Source organism: Rattus norvegicus, chromosome 17 (genome assembly GCF_036323735.1).
Source record: "Rattus norvegicus strain BN/NHsdMcwi chromosome 17, GRCr8, whole genome shotgun sequence".
Classification (NCBI taxonomy): domain Eukaryota; kingdom Metazoa; phylum Chordata; class Mammalia; order Rodentia; family Muridae; genus Rattus; species Rattus norvegicus.
Window position 1 is genome coordinate 81,563,063 of NC_086035.1, and position 23,921 is coordinate 81,586,983.

Genomic DNA, 23,921 nt, shown 5'->3' on the forward strand with positions numbered 1-23,921 from the left:
CACACAAACTCACACACTCTCACACACACTCACACACACACACTCACACACACATACACACCACACACGTGTACACACACTCACACACACTCACACACAAACCCACACTCACACACATTCACACACACATACACACCACACACACACACACACTCACACACACACTCACACACACACAGTAGTCAGTTTCTTCACATTTTATCGTTATCGTTAATACTTCATTAGACACACTGACTTTTAAATGTCATCTTTCCTGCCTGTTGTGAGGTAAAATAACGCACTGAACCCCGACTGTGTCCGGCCTTCTCATGTATTGATTTCACACACTCTGGATGTGTTTTTCATCTTCTTTCTATGGCTTATAAGAAAACCAAACCTGTATTTTCCTATTTTCTTTGTATTGAATATTTAGAAAGTTCCTCTGTACGGAATTCAGTATAAATGAAAGGCCTGCCTATTAACATTCAAAGCTTTCTGATAGTTTCATCAGAGAATCTAAGCTTGGGGTGACTGTGTGAAAGATGGATAATTATTTAAACCTGTGATCAGAACTGACTTCCAGAAAGAGAAGAACCCCAAACCCTACCAGCAACGCCTGAGACCTGTTATCTTCTGCAACCCTCACTTTAAACAAACGCTCTCTTTTACAGCCGAAGGAAGAAGAGTCTTGGTTTCCTCGCATTGTTTGGTATCAAGGACGTTTATTCTTTGACTGGCCATATGAAATTCTTTTATTTTGTCAATTGCTTGTGATATTTGTAATTTCTTTGTGGAAATAATATACACTTTTTGTTCAATTATCATATTTTATTTTCATTTAATGTTCACTGTTCTTTTATTATATTATAAACAATCCCCATTCTATCATTCTTCCACTTAGGTTTGCTGGGTTTTACGAAGCACAAAATATTTCGTTTCTGAATCAAGTATATGTATTTACTTTTCCTTCACTTTCTACTTCTTTCCTGACAGCATAGGAGGTCCTTTGGAAGAGGAGCAAAGTTCATGTCTATGTTCTTTTTCCTCTTGTTTTCCACACTGATTTTCATACGCAATGTAAAGTGAAACGAAACAAACTTTTTAAATAAATATCAACTTCTCTCTTCCATGTTGGTTTACGATAGGTTTTTTTTTTTTGAGAGCCTCACATTCTCAGTCATCTCGAGACCTCTTCTTGTCTCCTGGTGTGTCTGGAATAGTTGTATCTGTGCTTCCCTTTGGGCTCCACTCCTTTGTCTCCTGTTTTGGTTTGAAATCCGTCTCAAGTTCCTCAGTTCTCCCGGAGAGAATAGATGATGTATTTCCCAATCCAAACAATACAAGTTCCGGACCCGCTGCGTTTAATGAAACAAATGTGGATCTCCCCCATTTCGTGAGAAAATCGAAACATCCCATGGAAGCTGAATTAGTATACAAATAAACACAGATAATCTTAGTAATCATAAAATGTGCTGATCCTGGGTGATGTCATTATGTCAACATTCATGAACCCTCCTCAACCCACACATCAAATAACCAAGATCCTAAGGATCACATCTAAAAAAAAAAAAAAAAAAAAAAAACGGTAATGGCTGTGTTTTAAAAACTGGGGGAGGGGCAGAGGGGAGGGGGAAGGAGGGTCAGGGAGAAGAGGAGGAAGGGAAAACTGCAGTCAGGATGTATGAATAACTAAACTAAATTAAAATACGAAACGTCTTCTCAACTTGCCTACTTTTATTTTTACAATAATTCTGTGCATATCTTTCACTAGTGTAATTTTGATAGAAAAATGAAAATTAGAAGTTCATAAAATTAGGTTAAAAATTTTAAATAACACATAAGCAAATAAGACCCAGCGATCATATAGATGACAGGGAAATTAGAATAAGCAGGTAACTTTTGTGTCAAATTCTAACTACTCCCTCAGCAATGGTGTCTGTGTGAATCATTCTCACAGACCATCTTTGTGGTTTTCGTTTCTTGGTATTCACAATACTCCACAGTGTCTCTCACGCACTGGATCCCTTGTCTCATTCCAATTGGATAAGTCATGCAGAACGGCAATGCATATGGTCTTCAGATGTAGAAACCGGGGTCTCAGGAGACACATGCAGCTGGCTAAGTCAGCAGAATGTAAGAATAGCATATGATTTTATAAAGCTGAGTTAAATTTCTGTCCTAATATGGAAAGGAATGTATTCCCTTAATAGAAAAATTACTCTAGAATTTCTGAACCATGTTGCAGTGTATGTTATAATGACCTCATATCTTGATTGTCCCTCTTGGAGGTTGGTGCAAGCAATCAGTCTACAAATTAAAGGCCAGACTTTTAGTACATTTTCTATGTTTAAGTCAAGTATTAATGCTTTTTAAAGTACATGTTATATCTTTGAGATAGGGATTTGGAGCTGAGGGAATAGCACTGACAGTTAAGTGTTTGCCTTGCAAGCCTGAAGACCTGACTTTAGATGCCTAGAATCAGGTAAAGCTGTGCTCACCTAGAGTCCCAATGCTGGTGGTAAGAAACCTCTGACAGGAAGATGCTTGGTGCTTACTGACCAGCCTGTCTAGCTGATTCGACAGGTTTCAGATTCAATAAAAGAATGTTTCTTAAAAAAAAAAACCTAAGGTGGAATGTGAAAGAGGAAGATACCTGATAGACATCTCTGGCCCTTACACACACACACACACACAGACACACACACACAGACACACACACACACAGACACACACACAGACACACACACACAGACACACACACACAGAGAGAAAGAGAGAGAGACAGACACACACACACACAAACAGAGAAAGAGAGAGAGAGACACACACACACACAGACACACACACACACAGAGAAAGAGAGAGAGACAGACACACACACAGAGAAAGAGAGAGAGACAGACACACACACACAAACAGAGAGAGAGAGAGACAGACACACACACACAGACACACACACAGAGAGAAAGAGAGAGAGACAGACACACACAGAGAAAGAGAGAGAGACAGACACACACACACAGGCACACACACACACAGAGAAAGAGAGAGAGACAGACACACATACACAAACACATACACAGACACAGAGAGAGAGAGAGAGACAGACAGACACACACACAGAGAGAAAGAGAGAGAGACAGACACACACACAAACAGAGAAAGAGAGACAGACACACACACAGAGAAAGAGAGAGAGACAGACACACATACACAAACACATACACAGACACAGAGAGAGAGAGAGACAGACAGACACACACACAAACACACACACACACAGACACACACACACAGACACATACATAGACAGACACATACAGACACACACACACAGACACACACACAGACACATACACAGACAGACACATACAGAAACACACACACAGACACACACACAGACACACACAAACACATACACAGACAGACACATACAGACACACACAAACACATACACAGACACACAGACAGACACACACACAGACACACATACACAGATACGCACACACAGACACACAGACACACATAAACACACAAACACATACACAGATACGCACACACAGACACACACACACACACATACAGGCACAGTCACACCAGAGGCAGGGAGCTGTCTAATATAGCCCAAGCTGACCTTTCATTCACTATTTTGTGAAGACTGGCTTCGAATTCCTGATTCTCTTGCCTGTATCTCCCAAGTGCTGGGATTACAGACCAGCACTATGACACTCACCTAAAGTCTGCCCTTAAAAAAATCCTTTCCTCTTTTCTTAATAAGCAAAGACTGACCAGTTCCCCTCAATCTCCAACCGCTATATGATTCATACTCTACGTGCCCACAAGCACGACTGATTCACTAGAATCAAAGTTCTAGAAATCACTCTTCTTAAAACACAGACTACCACCCCACCCAGTTTGTCTCGGGTGAGACCTATTCCTAACAAATCCCCACGTGGTGCTGATGCTGACTGACAAGGTACCACTCTCTCTCTCTCTCTCTCTCTCTCTCTCTCTCTCTTTTTAATAGTGTAGAATAAAGTTTATTTAGGGCATGGGGAGGGAAGTTAAGAGGGTAGTAGGGGCAAAGAAAGGCAGAGAGAGAGAGAGAGAGAGAGAGAGAGAGAGAGAGAGAGAGAGAGAGAATCCAGCCATGAGAATGTGGGGGGGGGGAATGGGGAGAGAAGGGACAAAAGGTGGAAGAGAGTAAGAGCAAGAGAGCAAAAGCCAGGGTACCGCTCTTTGAGAACCACTGTGCTAGCATCCCCCACCCCCAAGTGTGCTTTCATGGCTCCCTCCAGAAAGTGTTTCAGATGGCAAGACTCAGGCATGTATCAACCACATGGTTTGGCTTCACACTGGAAGCTTCTATCTGGAAGAAATAGAGAAATATTTATCGTGACTCATTGCCTCTTTCAAACCTTTCCAGCCACCAAATTAGAAACAGATAAAAGTTACAGGGAGAGTACAGCGATGCTAAAAGGATACTGCCAAGATCTCAGGATCTTATTGGGTGGGTCCTCAAATCAACTGAGGTTTCAGCAGTCCAAGCCACACTAGAGGGTGGTACCACGATCCTCCTAGCACATCCAGAGCTCCAGCCAGAGGATTCTTAGTGGGAAGCTCAGAAGCCAGCTTATATCTTTGGTTTGGTTTGTTGTAGCTGTTAATGGTAAGATTCGTTCCCTTGTAATTATACAGATATATTGTTGGAGATCCATTCTTCTTCTTCTTCTTCTTCTTCTTCTTCTTCTTCTTCTTCTTCTTCTTCTTCTTCTTCTTCTTCTTGTTCTTCTTCTTCTTCTTGTTCTTCTTGTTCTTCTTGTTCTTCTTGTTCTTCTTGTTCTTCTTGTTCTTCTTCTTGTTCTTCTTCTTGTTCTTCTTGTTCTTGTTCTTGTTCTTGTTCTTCTTCCTCTTCCTCTTCCTCTTCCTCTTCCTCTTCCTCTTCCTCTTCTTCTTCTTCTTCTTCTTCTTCTTCTTCTTCTTCTTCTTCTTCTTCTTCTCCTCCTCCTCCTCCTCCTCCTCCTCCTCCTCTTCCTCCTCCTCCTCCTCCTCCTTCTTATTCTTCTCTAGTTATTTTATTTATTTACATTTCAGATGCTGTTCCCCTTCCTGGTTTCCCCTCCACAACTCCCCCACACCATTCCCCTCTCCCCTGCCTCTATAAGGGTGCTTCCCCACCCTCCCATTCTTTTAAGCAATGCCTTTCCTATAGCTTCTTTTTTCCCCACAGGAAAGTATCAATTGTCGATTAGTGACATCTGGGAAATCGAATAGGTAAATTCTGAAGAGACTGGCAAAGTAGTTTCCTTAGTTTCTTTATGTAATTATCTCCTCTCGACACTGCCCAGGAGAGTTTTTTTTTTTAATTCTGTTTTTTACCTTTATGGAGGATAACGAGGCATTTTATGATGTGCTCTAAAACAATAAAAACGGATGACAAGCGTTTATCTCCTTTTATTTCTTGTTAGGAAATGAACTGCTAGCAACACCATTAATGCAATCACACACTGTGGGAGCCACTGACCTTTTATTCTGATCACCATGTGGCTATTGCATTATAAATGCATGGGTCAGTCAGTGAATAACATGCCAGCCAAACGTAGATTTTTCTGCCTTAGTCCAACGAATAGGGAGCAGAAGCACCATGGCACAGTCACTGAACACTGGGATTTTTAATAAGTCACTCTGTATGAGGATGAGTCACAAGTACTTCCTTAGCGATAAAGTTGTCTGAGTAACAGAGATGCTTCACCGAGCGAAGAACGGGACAGTATTTGGTTTCAAACCCACAGTCATTTCCTTTACTTAATTGCTAACTGCACTTCCCTGGCAACAGCGTAGGGCTTGTGTTTGAGCTGGTAACCCAGCAACTAAGACACACACTGCAGTTTGCAAGGGAGAGCAGAACAGTTCACATTTCCATGGATTTTGGGGAGTAAAAGTCAATGTTGTTTCCCCAGGGCCTTCTGACTTTATGAAGAAATTCACTTGGATCTCAGATTGGCCACGTTATGCAAGATTTAGAGTAGAAGACCCAGTGACTCTCAGAACAGTGTTGTGTCCTGAGCCCCCAGCAGGGAGCCTGGACCTTGTAAGTCCTCACGGCTCCTGGTTCTCTCAGAGCAACCCCATCTGTTAGGAATCATGCCATTATGGCTTTAGAATTTCTAGGGCATTTTAATATATGGATCTTAATATATGAACGTGCGTTTTTCCTTTTATTTACACCTTGGTGCCGCTGTAGGTTCTGCTGCTGTGTACAGGACCCTCTTCCCATGCACTGTACTCCAAGCATCCTCCAGTTTTTAAATGAGGCAAATGTTGATAAGCACTCCGTAAGAAAAAACTGGAAAGCAAAATAAAAAAAATAAATAAAAAGAAAACGTAATCATTAGTAATGTCTTGGCTTGGCCTTGAACACTCCAGATTGTCCTTGGACTTCTCCAGCTCCCTCTCACTTCATGCAAGTCTTGCATTATTTGTAGACTGCACAGTGTCTGCATCCTGAAGGACTTGAAATGCTAACTCTTCTCTTTCACTCAAGCTAACAGAAAGTCATAAGCAATAGGCCTTGATCTTATCTGTAGAGGTAACGCACCACCAAACTCTGATCCCTTTATTCCGTTTCCGCTAGCAAAGAGGGGATAGCAGGTTTTATTCACTGAATTGTACCGAAGGGTCAAGTGACATCGCTATCAACTCATGCCGATAGGTCGAGTCAAAAATGGAGAACGAGTTTTACACAGAAAACCCCTAAGGTGTCCGCAGTCCTGCGATAATTCAGTAAGGGTGCAACATTCTCTGAATTAAAATTAGTCTCATTGCTTTCTCAGAACAGGCGGGAAATGCAAACATAGACATTGTACTGAGAATGCTAAAGAAACTCCAGCATCACCCCCTATGTCCCCCGCGCCCCTGCCCGCGCGCCAACGAGCATTCATCCTACCACAAAGGAGACCTGTGGGCTGTCGGGGGAGGACGAGCATCAAAAGTCTCAACAAGCTTCAGAGCATGCGTACTACTCTACTGTGCCCCAAGCAGGATGTGATTACTGGTGCGGTAGTGGCACCACTATTTGGTAGATAACCAACAACGTGACGGATAGAAGCCCTGCCAAAGGCCGAGGAATTCACACCCCGTATTATAAGCCTTTGCAAACATCTGTATCTGGAGATCTTACAGGCTGAAGGGGGGGTGGTGGTATTACTGTTGCATCTATAAAAGGATATATTGTCAAACTGTCTTCTAAATATTTATGCCTGTAGCCATAGCCTAGTGTCACTCTGAATCGGGAGCAGAAAAGTTCCATTTTGGGAAAAAAAAAAATGACAGTGCATGCAGAAACTCGTCTATGGGCAAAATGCTGAAATTAAGCAACTGTTGAATGCACAGCCCTAAATGGGACATTTATATCATCTGTGAGACCCAGGGGACATCACAAAACAGGAGACTGAAAGAACTAACAGCTACGAGATGGAGGAGAGCCATGAGGTGCTCTCCTCAGATATGACAGGGGTATTGTGACCATGAACACCAGGCAGCTATAAATATCTGAATAAGAATGGGCCCTTCAGTATGTCATCATGGATACAGAAGGGATCAGTGAGGCTTCATCTCTTTCTAAGAAAGTATTGGCTGTTGTCACTGGAGGAGAGGGTATGATTTTCTTTCAAGTTGTAGCCACCGGGGAATCAGAGAGGTTCAGACGGAAAGGAAGGATTTTAACAGAGGGTAACGAGGGTGTTAATAAAATCGCATACATACATGTATGAGACTTTAAAAATTAGAGAAAAATAACAAGAAGTTTTCAGCTCTTTGAAAGAAAACTGCGCTTCGGTTTTTTTTTTTTTTTTTTTTTTTTTGTTTCTTTTGTTTTATTGTTACCTGATCTCTCACATAAATAGTTCCAGGAAAAATAATAGAAACTTCTCACCACTTGGGAAATGTTTTGCAAATTAGTAATTACCCAGAATACCAATGTAATTGGCAAATTTTCTAATACTAGCATGACCTTTCCCCCAATCTTTAAAAAGTGGTTAAAAAAAAACATTAGAAGCCACTGGACACATGTGTATTAGTTTTGTTGCAGTAGTCTGGATAAGTAACTACACTGCAACATTGTCTCTTAGCCCTCTTCTACGGGACCTCTCAGTTTTATAAGTAGACTGGCAGGGATTTTTACTCCCCTATCTTCTTTCTCTTCTACTCCCCCTCCGGGCCCCCAGGAAGTGAACTGAGGGAAACCCAAAGACTCCTGCTTCACTTCTCTGTGTAATGTTTGCTGGGGTTGTTTTGGCATCTACACAAGGATGCCCTTCTGCACATTAACTAATGGTTTTGTTCTTTCTACCCACTCCCTACCTTCTTCCTCTATTTCAGATTGCAACAAGACTATGAAGAAGTTAGACTTCATGTATAATTCTGTTGAAAATTACTTTCCCTTTCCAAAGTTGAAAGACATCTCTACAAGAATATCTTGGGGTTCATTTGTCCCCTATTCTTTTAAGAATAGCGTAGAGATACTGAAAACACCCAAGATTTTAATGTATCCATAGAAACCAAACACACAGAAAGCAGATAGGCAATATGAGGTATCCCTGTGAAAATACTGTGTAGAGAGTGAAGACAGTTTTGCCTCACCTCTATGAGATGTTAATCTACATTAAGGAAAGTAGCAAATAGCCAGTTTGGTGGGAGACCTTAATAAACAACTGTTTGCCACAGTTTAATTCCCCACCTAAGTTGTTCTGCTTTGAATATGCTAATTTTTCAATTGCTCTGTCTGGGAAACCCCAGAGGTATTTAGCTTCTGTCTTTCCTCTAACTTCTGCCTCCAAAAATCACCTGCACTTCAGTTTCCTTTGATCTCCTACTAGCTCTCAAGCCCGTCTCCCCAGTTCATCTCAAACAACATGCAGCAACAAGTACGCCTTTCTCCTCAGAAGCCACAGTGAGTTCCCACTGCCCACTGTACCAATTATCAACTCCTCTCCCTGGCATTTGGTCTTCCAACACAATGGTCCCATGTTGGCTTCCAGTTCCCTTCCCCCCACCCCTGCTTCACAATCCAGTCACTCTTTGAGTCTTGGTATTCCTTAAAAGCCCATAGCACTCTCCCATCTGTGAAATCTTTGCTTATACGGATTGGCCATCATAAGAAATTCTTTCTCCACCATGACCTACTGTAGAAACCACATAATGCTTCAAACATCTCTTACTGTATGCATTTTCTGATCTCCATCATGTTGATATAATGTCTCCATCTAAAGCCTCCAGAGTTTTATGCATTCTATGATGCTTGGACTGGCCTTTAACTAGCTGTGGACAACCTATGCCTCCATTTTCCAAGTGCTGGGATTAGAAGCATGAGCCGCCAGCCCTGACTTCTCACCTTCTTCTTAATTCCTCCCTACAGGTAGGAAAAGTGTCTGACTTTCTTCACTCTGCTAAGGAGTGTGGAATACAGTGGAAAAAATGAATACAAATTATTTTCTTATCTATGGGCATCCTGGTCTTTATCGGGACTCAAAATTTTTCGAGTGCCGTCTCTGTTGTACCGTATGTACACTCACACGGACTTGATATAATGTTGTGAGAAGACACGTGCCACACCTGCTGTCTCCAGTTTGTGGCTGTATGCCCAGTACTGGCTAAATGCTCAATAAATATATTCTGAATGAATTAACAAATGATATCAATCGTGCCTTGCCATAAGGTTTAAATTCCATCACATCGGACATGGCAAGCATAGTGTGCAAACGTCATAAGTGACACGTGAACGTTAGCCTCAGGCCCTTCCCTTCCAGTCACAGACTCCGAAAGTGTTCTTCTCTCACCACTGGAAAAATAATAGTGAGAAAATGGATGGGAAAAAAAAAGTTCATCTCTTAGAGCCCATGTCCTCCAAAAGGCATGTTCTCTCTAGAACAGCTTGGAGTTTCAAAGCAAAACCTTTAAGAGAAGGGGGTTGTGACCCGAGACAGATACAGTGGTGGAAGTACTGACCATCTGGATGAAGGGGAAATCCAGCTAAGGTACCACAGAAAGGAGGTACGGGGGAACCTATGCACTTGAACCTGAGTGACAGCAATGTAACAGATGTGTGGCTGTAAGTATCAGTGGGACACCATCCCTACTGGACCTAAGAGAAGCAAAGTAAGGGGGTAGCAATGCTAACGTGTCCAGTCCTGTTTCCTCGGGGTAGTGCCCTGACAAGTGAAGTTGAGGAAGCTGCTGCAGATGGTAGGTTTAAGATCGTAAATGAGCTATGTCTAATTTTGCTCAGAATACTATCTAAGAAATAGGGCAGCGTTTAGGTGAAAATGTTTATAGAGTAAAGGTGAAAACACTTCCCCGTCATTATTGACTATATTCAGTGACATAAAGTACCTGTTCTACAACTGGACCAACTTCCTCTAGGAATATGGCACCTACAAACAAGATATTGAATAACGATGATTCTGCCTGTTCAGTTTCTAGGTCATAGCAAATGAGTAAGATGCTACCGGTGAGTTAGATGATTGTATACTAACACCATGAACTCAAACAAAAGAGACGCCACCCTTCTGAAATGGATGGTCAAGTGCAGCTCGATGGCTGCTGTGGCAATATCTAGTTACAGTCAATGTACACAAAATACCTACGATTCCGTAGGAAAAAAAGCTAGGGCACTTGCACTGTTACCTGCATCATCATGACTTAGGGCTTGCCTTGCTTTTAGCCTCTTTTATTTTAAGTTTGAAACATAAAACTTCTGTGTGTTTATAGGGTGCTACATGATATTTATGCCTTTGTGGGTATTTTGTTTGTTTACATGGAAAACAGGGTCCCATGGATCCTAGGCTGTCCTTGAAATAACTATGCAGAAAAGAAAATGGCCTCAAACTTCCGATCTTCCTGGCTCCAGCTTCCAAGTAACAGGATTGCAGGTTTGCATCCCTTCGCTTGATTTCTCCCACCATCTCGTTTCTAAGTTTCTAACGTTCACGCAGAAGGATCTGCCACCTGCAGTCCTCTTGACACGACTTCCTGTAGGCAGCTCTCCCAAAACTCGACAGGCCACTAAGCTCCTGTCCTCACGGCTGGCTGCCCTGTCAGCTCAAGTCACCATGTTAAACTGACATGGCCATAGCTTGCAAATTCCAAAATCACCCTGTTAAGTACTCCGATAGCGCCTGTGCCTGACCTACGAATCACATGATTCACTTATTTATATACAAACTTGCATCACACAGAAGTCCAGATTTAAAAACTTCTGAGATAGGTTTTCATTGCCATCGAAAATAAATATGAAAACTAAGAAAGCTATGCTCATAGACTGTTTTCTTGTAAAGATGTGCACACACTCAAATATACTGATTTCTCTTTGTTTGAGAATATCATCTAGTGGATAAAGTGCTCTCTCGATCTCCCCTCCCCCTCCCTCTCCCCTCCCCCTCTCTTCCTCCCTTCCACCCTCCCTCCCTCCCTCTCTTTCTCTGAGAGAGAGAGAGAGAGAGAGAGAGAGAGAGAGAGACCAAGAGAGAGAGAGTAATAGAAGTGTATGTGCAAGTGTACATGTGTGCATATGTGTGCATGGACATGTGTGAGTATGTGTGTAATGAAGCAAATCTTTTCCAAGTCTAATCACTTCTCCTCTTCTCCATGAAGTAGTAAAACTAATTTTTTGTAGCAGTTTTCACTCCTCTATCTCCTAAAAGCTGTTTAAAAGGAAGAAGGAGTTGAAGATAAACACGCAGGTCCACCATTACCATATCAGCAAATGTATTAACAGTAGAAGGAGAATGTTCATAGATGTCCCTGAAGCTACAAAAGTGGAATGGGCCGGGAAGAAGGGCTCCCCTTCGGGTGATGAAGAGGACCAGGGCAGTCATCACAACCTGAGGAATTTGCTGTGGGTGCCCACATGGCACACTGCCACACCACACCAGAATCCAGTCCTCCTTTTCCACAGTGACTCATTCAGCAAGGGTCCCCTGACAAAGCCACTGCACTGCCCTGGGATCAACACACCATGTAGGAGGAAGGCTACCCTCCCTCCTCCCCACAGACAACCACTTTCCTCATCCTGAGCCATTCCGAGCAATCTCACAATGGTGACATTTGCTGAGCAGTGGCTTGAATAAAAGGCTCTCAGTATACAGAATGGTAACGTGAGGCACAGGCTAACCCCGGGAATGCTCTCTGGGAAGGACCCACAGACTCTCATTAAAAGGAGAATAAAGAAACCAACAGCAAGAGAGCTGGGTCCCCAAGGGTCCTGCAGCCGCAACCTTGGCAACAACATTCCCCAGAACTGACTCAGATGAGGTTTGCTTCAAAGAGTCTTGTACAGAAAAACAAAATAAAACAAGACAAATACAAACAAAGAAAAAACTAGCATAAATCCTGCCTGCGTCTCTAAACTGCTTTTCTTAATTGCCAGGTGAGCTGGGAACACTCTGTGCTCCAAAAAAAAAAAAAAAAAAAAAACAAAAAAAACAAAAAACAAAATCAAAAGCAAAAACACAACACAAGCTCTTTCTCCTATTCTGTTCACTAATGAACCCATCTCCCAGGTTTTTGTTTTGTGTGTGTGTGTTTTTTTTTTTTAAATTAATCGTTTCAGTACTCCTCAATTCCCCACCAAAAGCAACTGTAATTTTTCTATCAGTGCTGAATCACAGAGGGCCTGACTTCACTTTCTTGAAAACTCCTTCTCTCTCGGAGAATCCAGTCCCCTTCGTCTTGCCTAGTAGTTAACAGTGAAGCAATAGCCTTCGGTTGGGCCTTTTCCCTCTGAAAAGGTGACAGTCTCTGGATCTGGACACACTCTGAACCCTTTGTTCTGTGCACAGTTGTCTCCGTTTCAAGTTAGATTTCATGACGTTTCTTTGTGGAAAACAGGATCTGTGACATTGTCCAGACGAGTCACTAGAATCTTTCCCCCTGCATCGCTGCTCTAAAATCTACACAAATCTGCTTCTTCGGTTTATCACTTGAGTTACATAACTACCTTTCATCCGAACTCATTCATCGAATTGGATATTTTAGCAACACCTAATGAATTCTTGTCCGGCTTGGGTTATCTTCTAATGAAGTCCACTTTTCAGAAAAGCCCGTGATCACTGAGCTTGCTTTTGAAATTACCAAAGTAGTTTCCTCTTTCACCCAGAACTTAGGGTGTGGTTTCATGCAGGAAGAAGAGACAAGAGGGAAGGGCGGCAGGGAGACTTAGCTAGAAAAGCCTTTCTGAGTGCTTTTGTGGTCTGGGAGGAATGGGATGTGTTTTGTGACTCCCCCGGGTCTGCATGAGTTTCTTCCTAAAGAGAACCCTCCACACTCCCACAATAATAACCAGAGCGGCCACGCTCAAAGTTGGTTTAAAACTTGGGACAGCGAGTTCAGCGCTCTTGGAGTCTGGAGTCAATCTCAACTAACGGTTTTCCTGAACCGCTAGCCGATCTCACCCTCAGGGATCCATGAGACACAGACACTGACTCAGCGACCCCACCCCTGTCCCCTGGGCTTTCCTCCAGAGGCAGTGGATCCTGATCCTCTGGAGTTGCACGGAGTCCGTTAGATCAGGGGGTACGACCACCCCAAACCTCTGTAAAGGATCCGAGCGAGCGCCCGGCCTTGAGCTAGATATCTTGGGCTGTGTGCTTCTCCACCCCCAATCTCAGGCCCTCTTTGTTTCTCTCTCCCCGCCTTCCGATCTGCAACACCGCTCTTGCAGGCTCTTCCCGCTCCCCGGCTCACAGATCTCCCCACCCACCCAGTCCCAGAAGACCGCAGCTTTGCGACCGCGCCCCTCCTACCGGCGCGCCTAGGCCCACGCCCCTTTGGCTCAGTGCCAGGGACCGATTTACACAACTTTCCGGAGCCCCCCTTCCCCCACGAATCCTCCCCGCGATCCCTTCTTTCTCAGCACCCAAGGGTGAGCAGAGAGTTGGGGTGATCATCCGGAAAACCCCTGAAAGTCCTAAGACTTCCAAGTAATAACAGGACTGTGCTCGATCCCCGAAAGCCCAGGAGGAAGGCTCGAGGGGAGCCCCCCCCCGCCCCACTCCTTCCTCACTTCTCTCCGGGTCCCCATTGGCTGGCTCATTCGGCGGCTAGGATGACAGTGGGAGGGGACCCTCTTTCCTAACAGTGTTATAAAAGCAGCGCCCTTGGCGGGGTCCAGTCCCTCTGCCACTCTTGCTCCTGGACCCCCCAGAGACCCCAGCGCTCCTACGGTTCACAGCCACTGCGCCCTCGCTCTCTTCTTGCAGATCTTGCAGCCGCAGCAAGCCAGGCCACCTCGTCCTTCGAAGCCATGTCCACCAGGTCCGTGTCCTCGTCCTCCTACCGCAGGATGTTCGGTGGCTCCGGCACATCGAGCCGGCCCAGCTCCAACCGGAGCTATGTGACCACATCCACCCGCACCTACAGCCTAGGCAGCGCGCTGCGCCCCAGCACTAGCCGCAGCCTCTATTCCTCGTCCCCGGGTGGCGCCTATGTGACCCGGTCCTCCGCCGTGCGCCTGCGGAGCAGCGTGCCCGGCGTGCGGCTGCTGCAGGACTCCGTGGACTTCTCGCTGGCCGACGCCATCAACACCGAGTTCAAGAACACCCGCACCAACGAGAAGGTGGAATTGCAGGAGCTGAATGACCGCTTCGCCAACTACATCGACAAGGTGCGCTTCCTCGAGCAGCAGAACAAAATCCTGCTGGCCGAGCTCGAGCAGCTTAAGGGCCAGGGCAAGTCGCGCCTGGGCGACCTCTACGAGGAGGAGATGAGGGAGTTGCGCCGGCAGGTGGATCAGCTCACCAATGACAAGGCCCGTGTGGAGGTGGAGAGGGACAACCTGGCCGAGGACATCATGCGGCTGCGAGAAAAGTAAGGCCTGACCCACGCGAGTGGTGGGGTGTGGGTGTGGGTGTGGGAGGGAGGGGAGTCCTGGGCCTGGCGCTGGGGCTGCCACGCCCTTAGGGATGTGGCTGGGGTGGCGGTTGTCTGGGGGATAGCAGAGGAAGCGGGCCCCACCCTGAACCTAAACTTTGCAGTGAACATTTCTCTCTTCTCCCCACTCAAGCACTTCAGTTGAACTTTTAGAAAGTTTGTTAGGTCCATCTGGTGAGCTTACAGTTACCAGACAGAACGAAAGAATGGGTGTGAAGGTTTCCAGACAAAGAGATGGCAAAGGCAACTGGGACGCTGGGACAGGGGACTGGCTGTGATTGTTGGGAAGGGCACTGATTGCCTTTTTCAGTGTGCCCCAGCTCCACCTAACACCTGCAGAGAGCTGCCAGCTCGACAAGTTGCCGTCACTGCTGTGGGTGGAGGTGTCTGTCACAGCAGCCCTGGCCTCAAAGCCAGCGTTAGTGGTTGGGTGTGGCCGCCCCGCCCCTGGCCGTTTCCCAGTTCCCCTTTGGTTAATGTGCTGCTGCTTCAGATTGCAGGAGGAGATGCTCCAGAGGGAGGAAGCCGAGAGCACCCTGCAGTCATTCAGACAGGTCTGTAGACTCCTTTTTCACATGCAGCCCGCAGCTCCACGGAGCCAACCGCACGCGCTTCTAAAAGTTACTTCGCCCACGTTTTAAAAGGTGCAGAACTTCACGTCTGCGTGTAAAGCCCCCTAGCGGCGGAAAGTGCACACATTGAAAAACTCCACTATTCCAGCCAATCCTTGGAACATGAAGGCTTTATTTTCTGCTTCCTTTCCAGATTTTTCTTACACCCCTCCCCCACACACACAATACACCGCAGAAACATTTTCTGCTTTCATTTTTGAAACATATTGACATTCTGATATCGAATGGCTACAATTTGACTACAATGCGGATTGTGAAAGTGAAGTTGGCTAACTTTCACAAGGTCATAAAAAAAGCACAGTGGCTTCCTCAAGCTGGAAATGTAGAATATTCTGGAGGATGAGAAAGTTTAACTGGAATTCAGCCAAGTTCCCTTTCTTCCTTCGAAGTTCGGTACTGTATTAGCCGAAGAGTCATTGCACAACTATTTTTGTAATCTAACCAGGGAGAAAAGAAGCCATCTGTTCCCGTGGCAGAAGGGTGTTAAAGGTTTCTATGGGCTTCACTATGGAATGTGGAGAGGGACGTTCTGGCAATTGCGCTGGCTCTGGACAGAAATAATAGGGGCCTTTGTGTTCCCAGAGCAGCTTTGCAACAGGCTACATTCTTATTGAATATGTAATGATGTAACCACAGTTCCAGTTGGACACAAGTATTTGCTAACATCCGTTATCTAGTGTCTGGACCAGGCTTGTGAGGTATGCAGTGTAGGAAGTTCTTAAAGCTAAAGTCGTCCCTCATTTTTGGAAAGGCCCCCTTTTATGGGGTTGTAGACTCTTTAGCGCCCTCCACAGACAGAATTAAACCCTAAACCGAAGAATGGAGTGTTATCGCAAGGGAGGATTTGTTTGTTTCTGTTCCAAAGTTAGGCACCCCAAAGCGGACGGATGGCCAGTACAGGCTTGTCGTTTGGAACACTTGTTAGGATCAACAGCATAACTCTCCAGATGAATGATCTAGGGGGACATTCTGAAGGTATTTGCATCCTTAATGGCAGTAGACGAATATGAGGATCTTTTTAGTCACTGGGCATTTATGCTTATCACCCAAGGAATGCTTTCTGCAAAGCATTGAATTAATGTGCACCATATCTTATGTGTGGACCAAATAACACTGTTTCATTTAAATGAAATGCACATTTCCTTAAACTTCTTCAAGGTTAGTCCAATATCATTTATATCTTTTTGAGGGCTTAGCCGGAGTCAGAAATGAATGTTACCACCATTTAAGTTCTTAGATTCTTTTTATTAAGTAGTATTTTCTTTGAGGCTGATAGAGTAACTCAACATTATAGCTATAAACGACACTGCAAACACAATTGCTTAGGAGAGAAGGGACCTACGTATCCCAACATTCCCTCGAAAGGAAACATCATTTCACAGTCAAGATTGCACATTCTGCCTTAAAATGGATCACTTTATAAATTCTGTAAAGAAGTCTAAGTAGAGTTTCATTACAAATGTTTTGACCCGTCATCCTCAAACAGGCAAAGTCACCAGAATGATATGGTGATGGCTGAGAAAGACAGAAACACCCTAGAGGCTGAGCCGGGCGTGTTTTATATATTTAAAAAAAATGGAGACGGCAAAACAATATAGTTCAGGATTATGTTTCTCTCCCTTCTTGCCCGATGAGTGCATCTCTGCAAATGCATGGCCTGAATTTGAACAATGAATTTCTACTTGATACGAGCCCAGCCTGAGACCTGGATGCCAGATAACTGAGTGCTTGTTCTAAATCCCAGAGATAAGAATCTGGAGGTTTGAATACAGGAAACAAAAAGAGCTTGCATATGTGTTAACCCTTCTGAGCGCAATTTTAAATGATGTTGCAATGTGTATGTGTTTGTGTCTGTGTGGGTGTACAGGGCACTTATGCAGGCGCGCACGAGGCCAGAAGAGGGCGTCTGATCCATTGGAGCTGGAGGTGTAAGCCTTTATGCACTGCTGGATGTGGGTGCTGGGAACCAAGCTCAGGCCCTCTGAAAGAGCAGCATACTCTTACCACCAAGCCCCACTGAAAAAACAAAAACAAACAAACAAAAAGAAAACAAACAAAAAAAACCCAAAGAAAAACACTTTATTTTTGACACTCATTTTTATCCTATGTTTGCTCACGCAGACGTGAAGTTGCAGAATCTAATCAATCACTAGCATCACAAAATTACACAATTATTAAATGTGACACTGGTCTTCAGGTTTAAAACTGATAATGAATTTTTGCATACAGAAATGTGGACTCAGTATAGTTCACCATACCGTGTCATTGTGCACATACATGCATTTTTTTTTAAACTTGCCTATTAGTTAGCTTCAGTACAACAAAAATGGCTTTCCGTCCTTTTTAATAGCCAAGAGTGAATAGTGGAATACGACCCTAAATGATTTATAAATTTTATCAAAGGTCATGAAATTTTCAGCACTTTTCTATAGTAAGGAGAATGGGTTTGTGTGGTTAATTTTTGAACGAATTCATAAATAAGGGGAGGTAGAGATGGGTCAGTGGTTAAGATCACTGGCTACTCTTTCAGGAGACCCGGAGTTCAATTCTCAGGACCCACAGAACTGCCACACCCTTCTCCAGTTCCAGGGGATCTGATGCTCTCTTCTGACTTTCAGGGATATCACATGCCCATGGTATACTACACACATGCAGGCAAAACGCCCATACACATAACATAAAATGAGAAAAGAATTAGTGTAAATAAATTAGATAAAGGATGGACTTCAGCACCCTCCACATCGTCTTTTCTCTTCTCGAAATAGGATGTTGACAATGCTTCTCTGGCACGTCTTGACCTTGAACGTAAAGTGGAATCCTTGCAGGAAGAAATTGCCTTTTTGAAGAAGCTGCACGATGAAGTAAGTGACGCCAGTTTCAGCGGGTGAACAAAGCTGCATCCGTGTTGTGTACGACCTCTCTGTGTCCGTTCTTTCCCCAGGAGATCCAGGAGCTGCAGGCCCAGATTCAGGAACAGCATGTCCAGATCGATGTGGACGTTTCCAAGCCTGACCTCACCGCTGCCCTGCGTGATGTCCGCCAGCAGTATGAAAGTGTGGCTGCCAAGAACCTCCAGGAGGCCGAGGAATGGTACAAGTCCAAGGTACGAAATGAGCCACCGTGGCGAGATCCTCTAGCTCTCAAACAGGTGCCTCTGATTCCGTTTGCAACCTTCAGCTCTACTCAGGAGCTGGCTTTAGCTTGTAGGTCATTGTTATTTCACATCACCCCCCTCCCGTCTCTTCTCCCCTCCCCCTTTGTCCCCATTCACAAAGCTTCTCCCTTTCCATGGTCTTCTGTGACTTCAAATAATACCTTACTCCCGTGCTCTTGAGCGCCACCGTTCGGAAAGCATTGCCGTAGAGCAAATACTGTTTGAAAACGCAAGGCTGGTTTGCACTTCCCTTTCCCTGGCTTTCCAAACAGACGTTCAGACAAATTCTAGGGAATGCAGAGGCAGGGTGAGGATGAAAGTGAAAAGTCTTGGAAGTGAACAATCTCCGTTTTGATTCTTTCTTGACAGTTTGCTGACCTCTCTGAGGCTGCCAACCGGAACAACGATGCCCTGCGCCAGGCAAAGCAGGAGTCAAACGAATACCGGAGACAGGTGCAGTCACTCACCTGCGAAGTGGATGCCCTTAAAGGCACTGTGAGTACCATGTAGCAGGGAAGGGCAGAAAATGTCGTGCTCACTACTGTCCTGCTGACTAGGTTAACAATGAGACCTGTACAAATGAATTAAACACACACACATGCACACCCATATTCACCTACATGCACATACACACCTACACACACACACTCACACACATACACACCCACACTTACACACATACACACCTACACTCACACAGAAACGCACACACATGCACACACATATTCACCTACACGCACACATACACACATACATACACATCTACACACACTCACACATACACACCTACACACACTCACACACATATACACATACACACCCAAACTCACACACATACACACCTACACTCACACGCATACACACATACACACACTCACACATGCGCACATACACACACACATACACACTCACACACATATACACCCACACACTCATACACACATACACACTTATCCAAAGATAATGAATTATCAAGATAGTTTTAAGAATTATTTGGTGGGTACCTTGAAAGTCTTAGCTTACATATATTATTGATTGTAATAAGTGGGATTTTAAAGTTGGGCACAAGAATACACTCCTGTAACGTCAACACTCTGGAGAATGAGGCAGGGGGATTATAACTTGGGGTTAGGCTAGACTCCATAGAAAAATGTTATCTCAACAAAGCAAAACATGGGAGTGGGTGCTTGGGTTCTCCGTTCGAAGCTAGTGGGCACCTACCATGAAGAGAATCACTGCACGTGATTTATGAATATTTCTGGGGACAGCTGGGTTTGTCTGGGAAATCACATGAGAAACCATTCTTCATTTCTTTCTGCAGAATGAGTCCCTGGAGCGCCAGATGCGTGAAATGGAAGAGAATTTTGCCCTTGAAGCTGCTAACTACCAGGACACTATTGGCCGCCTGCAGGATGAGATCCAGAACATGAAGGAAGAGATGGCTCGCCACCTTCGTGAATACCAGGACCTGCTCAATGTAAAGATGGCTCTTGACATTGAGATCGCCACCTACAGGAAGCTGCTGGAAGGGGAGGAGAGCAGGTATGGACAGCAAATGTGCGCATGCTCATTGATAACTCACAGTGGTCTTTCTAGATCCTGCTCCTTTAAGCCAGAGACCATATAGAGGAGGAGTTTAAGGTTAAAAAAGAATAACTTGCTGTGGTCAGAGCTAATTAATAGCAGAGTAGATTTGAATCCATAGCCATGCCAAAGTCAGTACTCCCCACTCTGTAATTCCTCTGGCTCATGTCGCTGTGTGGGAAAGAAAAAATGCTCTTGGTAATTTAAATGGACCGATGAGACCAACCTATGTAGGAGTTTCTTAAACAAGTCGTTAACAACGAGAGATTTTGTATTTGATGAAAACTCAAGAAGTATGAAAACTCGTTCCTTTTCCTTGAAGAGCTTTGTTCTCATTTTTGTGTGTTTCTTTTTATAGGATTTCTCTGCCTCTTCCAAACTTTTCTTCCCTGAACCTGAGAGGTAAGCACATTGTCTCATTTTATGGGGAAAAGAATGTCACAAGGCTGTCACCAGTCACTTTGCCTGTGGCACAGCATCCACGTTTGAGTATTTCTTGAACCATGCTTTTCCAAAGAAAATTCAATGAGACGTGATTTCTTTTTTATAAATATGTGTGTACACCCATTTTATTTTCTAAATATTTCTTTTTGGTTTTCGAGGTTATGATATCATTAAATCACTTCCCCCTTCCATTCTTCTTTCCAAACCTCCATGACCACCTCCTGACATATATCTGTCTTTTCAATTCACGGCTTCTTTTTGTTCAGTTGCTGTTACACGAACACACACACACACACACTTCTAGCTATATATTCTTACATACATGAATACAATGGTTCATTCTGTATCATATTGCGTGTATGTTTTCAGGCTTGACCATTTGGTACTGGACACATTTTCTTTTTTATTATAGTTTACGCAAGTGCTAGAGACCAAACTCAGGGCAGTCAGCCAAGCTAAACCCAGAAAGCCATACTCCCAGCCTGACACCCTAAGCCTCAAACTCAAGTGCACTCTTGCCTTCTATGCCCCATTAAGTGTAGACTCCAGTTTGCTCCCTGGTAATGGCACGCTCAGGGAACTGCTATCTCAGCTTGAATGAAGGAGGCCCTAGGTGCTGTGTATTCAAACAGACAGGGCATTGTAGGATTCTGTGTGAGTAGCACTTTGAATAGCTACAAAAGTAAAGTCATAGTGCTTTGGGTAAAATAGTTACTTTTTAAAATCTCTCTTATTTTCCTTACTTCCCCCGCCCCCTTTTTTTTTAATTCAGAAACTAACCTGGAGTCACTTCCTCTGGTTGACACCCACTCCAAAAGAACACTCCTGATTAAGACGGTTGAAACCAGAGACGGACAGGTTGGTAATTTTTGGATAAACTACGGGAATGTTTAAAAGAAGGAATGATGAGTAAATTATACAGCCGTTTTAAATATGTGTTGGTCCCCTGTAAGCCAGTGAGCAGGTGTATCAGATGTAGGCAGCGGAGTCCCCGTGCACACTGGAAGAATATCCTCCAATTCCACCCACGCAAGGACCTTGGAAAGGACAGTAATCTGTCTGCACTCCATAGTATGTTCATTGAATTGGGACTAAAACGCCCTTAAGGTACCTCCTACATGAGCTGCATTAAAGCATGTCACTTAATGACACCAGTTACATCAGGGATGGTTTGATATCAGACATAGGGTTCTCTCTCAGCAACCGTCACCTGTTTGCATAGTACAAGGACCCACATATGGTCAGTCAGGTTCTTGTTACCACTCCATGCCAGGCAGGGCATAGCTGAAGTTAATTGTAATTCCGAGAGCTCAGCCTCGCATGTGGATATAAAATGCATCTGCCACACCCCTTCATATGTCTTAGTTGCTTGTGGCCTTTGTGTTTCAGATTGCTAAGGCCAACTTCCTAGGCACAGTTTCACAGTGTTCTTTTGTACATCACAACCTCCCACTGGACACTTACATTGTCTGCAGGAAGAGGCTGCCCAGCCTAGGCATCTCGCCTAGGCAGATGAGTCAGCATAACGCCCCAGCCCACTCAACACTTCTGTCTGATTAGGGTCGCCTCTCCTTACCATGAGTTGATTTTTGTTTCTTTTTTTGGGCAGGTGATCAATGAGACTTCTCAGCACCACGATGACCTTGAATAAAAACTGCACAGGCTCAGTGCAACGGCGCAGTACCAGCAAGAAGGAAAAAAAAATCGTATCTTAGAAAAAAGAGCTTTCAAGTGCCTTTACTGCAGTTTTCAGGAGCGCAAGATAGATCTGGGATAGAAACGAGCTCAGCACATAACAACTGACACCCCCAAAAGGCGTAGAAAAGGTTTACAAAATAATCTAGTTTTACGAAGAAATCTTGTGCTAGAATACTTTTTAAAGTATTTTTGAATACCATTAAAACTGCTTTCTTTTTCCAGAAAATATCTGACCAACTTGTTACTGCTTCAATAAAACTTCAGAAATACTCTTTCGGTGTGTTATTTTACAATATCCGAACGACTCTCTTCAGTTCTGCTGGTTAATTTGCGGAAGTCATGTTTTAGGCTTTAAGTTATAAGTTTAATTTATTTATGCTTGCGACATAATTTTCAAGTTAGCCTTTGAAGAGGGAGATCACCTCTTTTTCGATGGTTTATTTTTTTAATTCGATATGGGTATATGACTTAGAGGCATGCTCACACACAGGCTGTGGGCTCAATCTTTAGTGGATGAATGCACAAGCGTGCACATGCTTATGTATACACATGTGCACGCCCACACAAAGTTGATATAAATACTGTATGGTATTGGGAAAGTGGCTAACTTGGTAAAATGCTGGTTTCAAAATTATGAGAAGCTGAGTTTGGGCTCCGGAAATCGACATTAAAAAGCAGAACATGATGGTGAGAATCTGAGTTTGAGCATGATGGTATGCTCCTGTAATTCCAACACTGGAGAGAGCAAAAACTCCATGATCCCTGGGACCTGTTGACTAGCTAGTTAAGACAATTTGTGAGCTCCAGGTTCAGTGAGAGACCGTTTCAAAGAAAAGTGGAATATAAGATCCTGGTCTCCGTCTACACATGTGCACATACAAACATGCGTATACACATACCTGAACACATATACCATAGACACATGGGGAGACAACCAGTACTCTATACTGTACTGTACTGCTAGTTTAGGGTGTTAAGTGGGCTTGATTCTTTAGTGTACTTTCTGCTTATTATGTTTTGATTACACGACGGACATATCAAGACGTAACTCCATTGCAAGAAGGACACCTGTATAGTAAGCTAATATGAGCAAAAATGTTGACAGATCTCTTGAAAATCAGTTAAGCTGGATTTGGGCCTAGGCAGGCCCACTTCAGTTCCTACAAATAAGCTTCCTACCAAGGAAGAAGATGCATTTTAGCATGTTACATATACACAGCAGAAACTCCAGAATGTGAGTTAGAATTTCACAAAATGGCTGAGATGCAAACTCATGTCTTTCTGTAACAAGATACAGATGAGGTGCTAGATGTGGGTGCACACATGCAATCCCAGCTTCTGGGAGGTGGAGGCAGGAGGACCAGGAGCTCAAATCTCTACCACATCCTGAGTCCAATTCTAGCCTCAACTACACGAGACACTGTTTTATAAAACAATGGGAAAGATAGAAAGGAATGGAGTTCACCAAGTTTAATTTATAAAACTGGGCTATTTTATGCATATGT

General features: G+C 44.0%; 1 protein-coding gene across 1 annotated transcript; it reads left to right on the forward strand.

Annotated features, from left to right (window-relative positions):
* Nucleotides 1–14,198: 14,198 nt before the first annotated feature.
* Nucleotides 14,199–22,684, forward strand: Vim (vimentin). The gene is given in 9 exon segments (NM_031140.1): nucleotides 14,199–14,841; nucleotides 15,398–15,458; nucleotides 18,302–18,397; nucleotides 18,478–18,639; nucleotides 19,060–19,185; nucleotides 20,012–20,232; nucleotides 20,633–20,676; nucleotides 21,491–21,576; nucleotides 22,328–22,684. Coding segments are annotated over 9 exon segments (1,401 nt in total). The 5' UTR covers nucleotides 14,199–14,278; the 3' UTR covers nucleotides 22,370–22,684.
* Nucleotides 22,685–23,921: the final 1,237 nt, after the last annotated feature.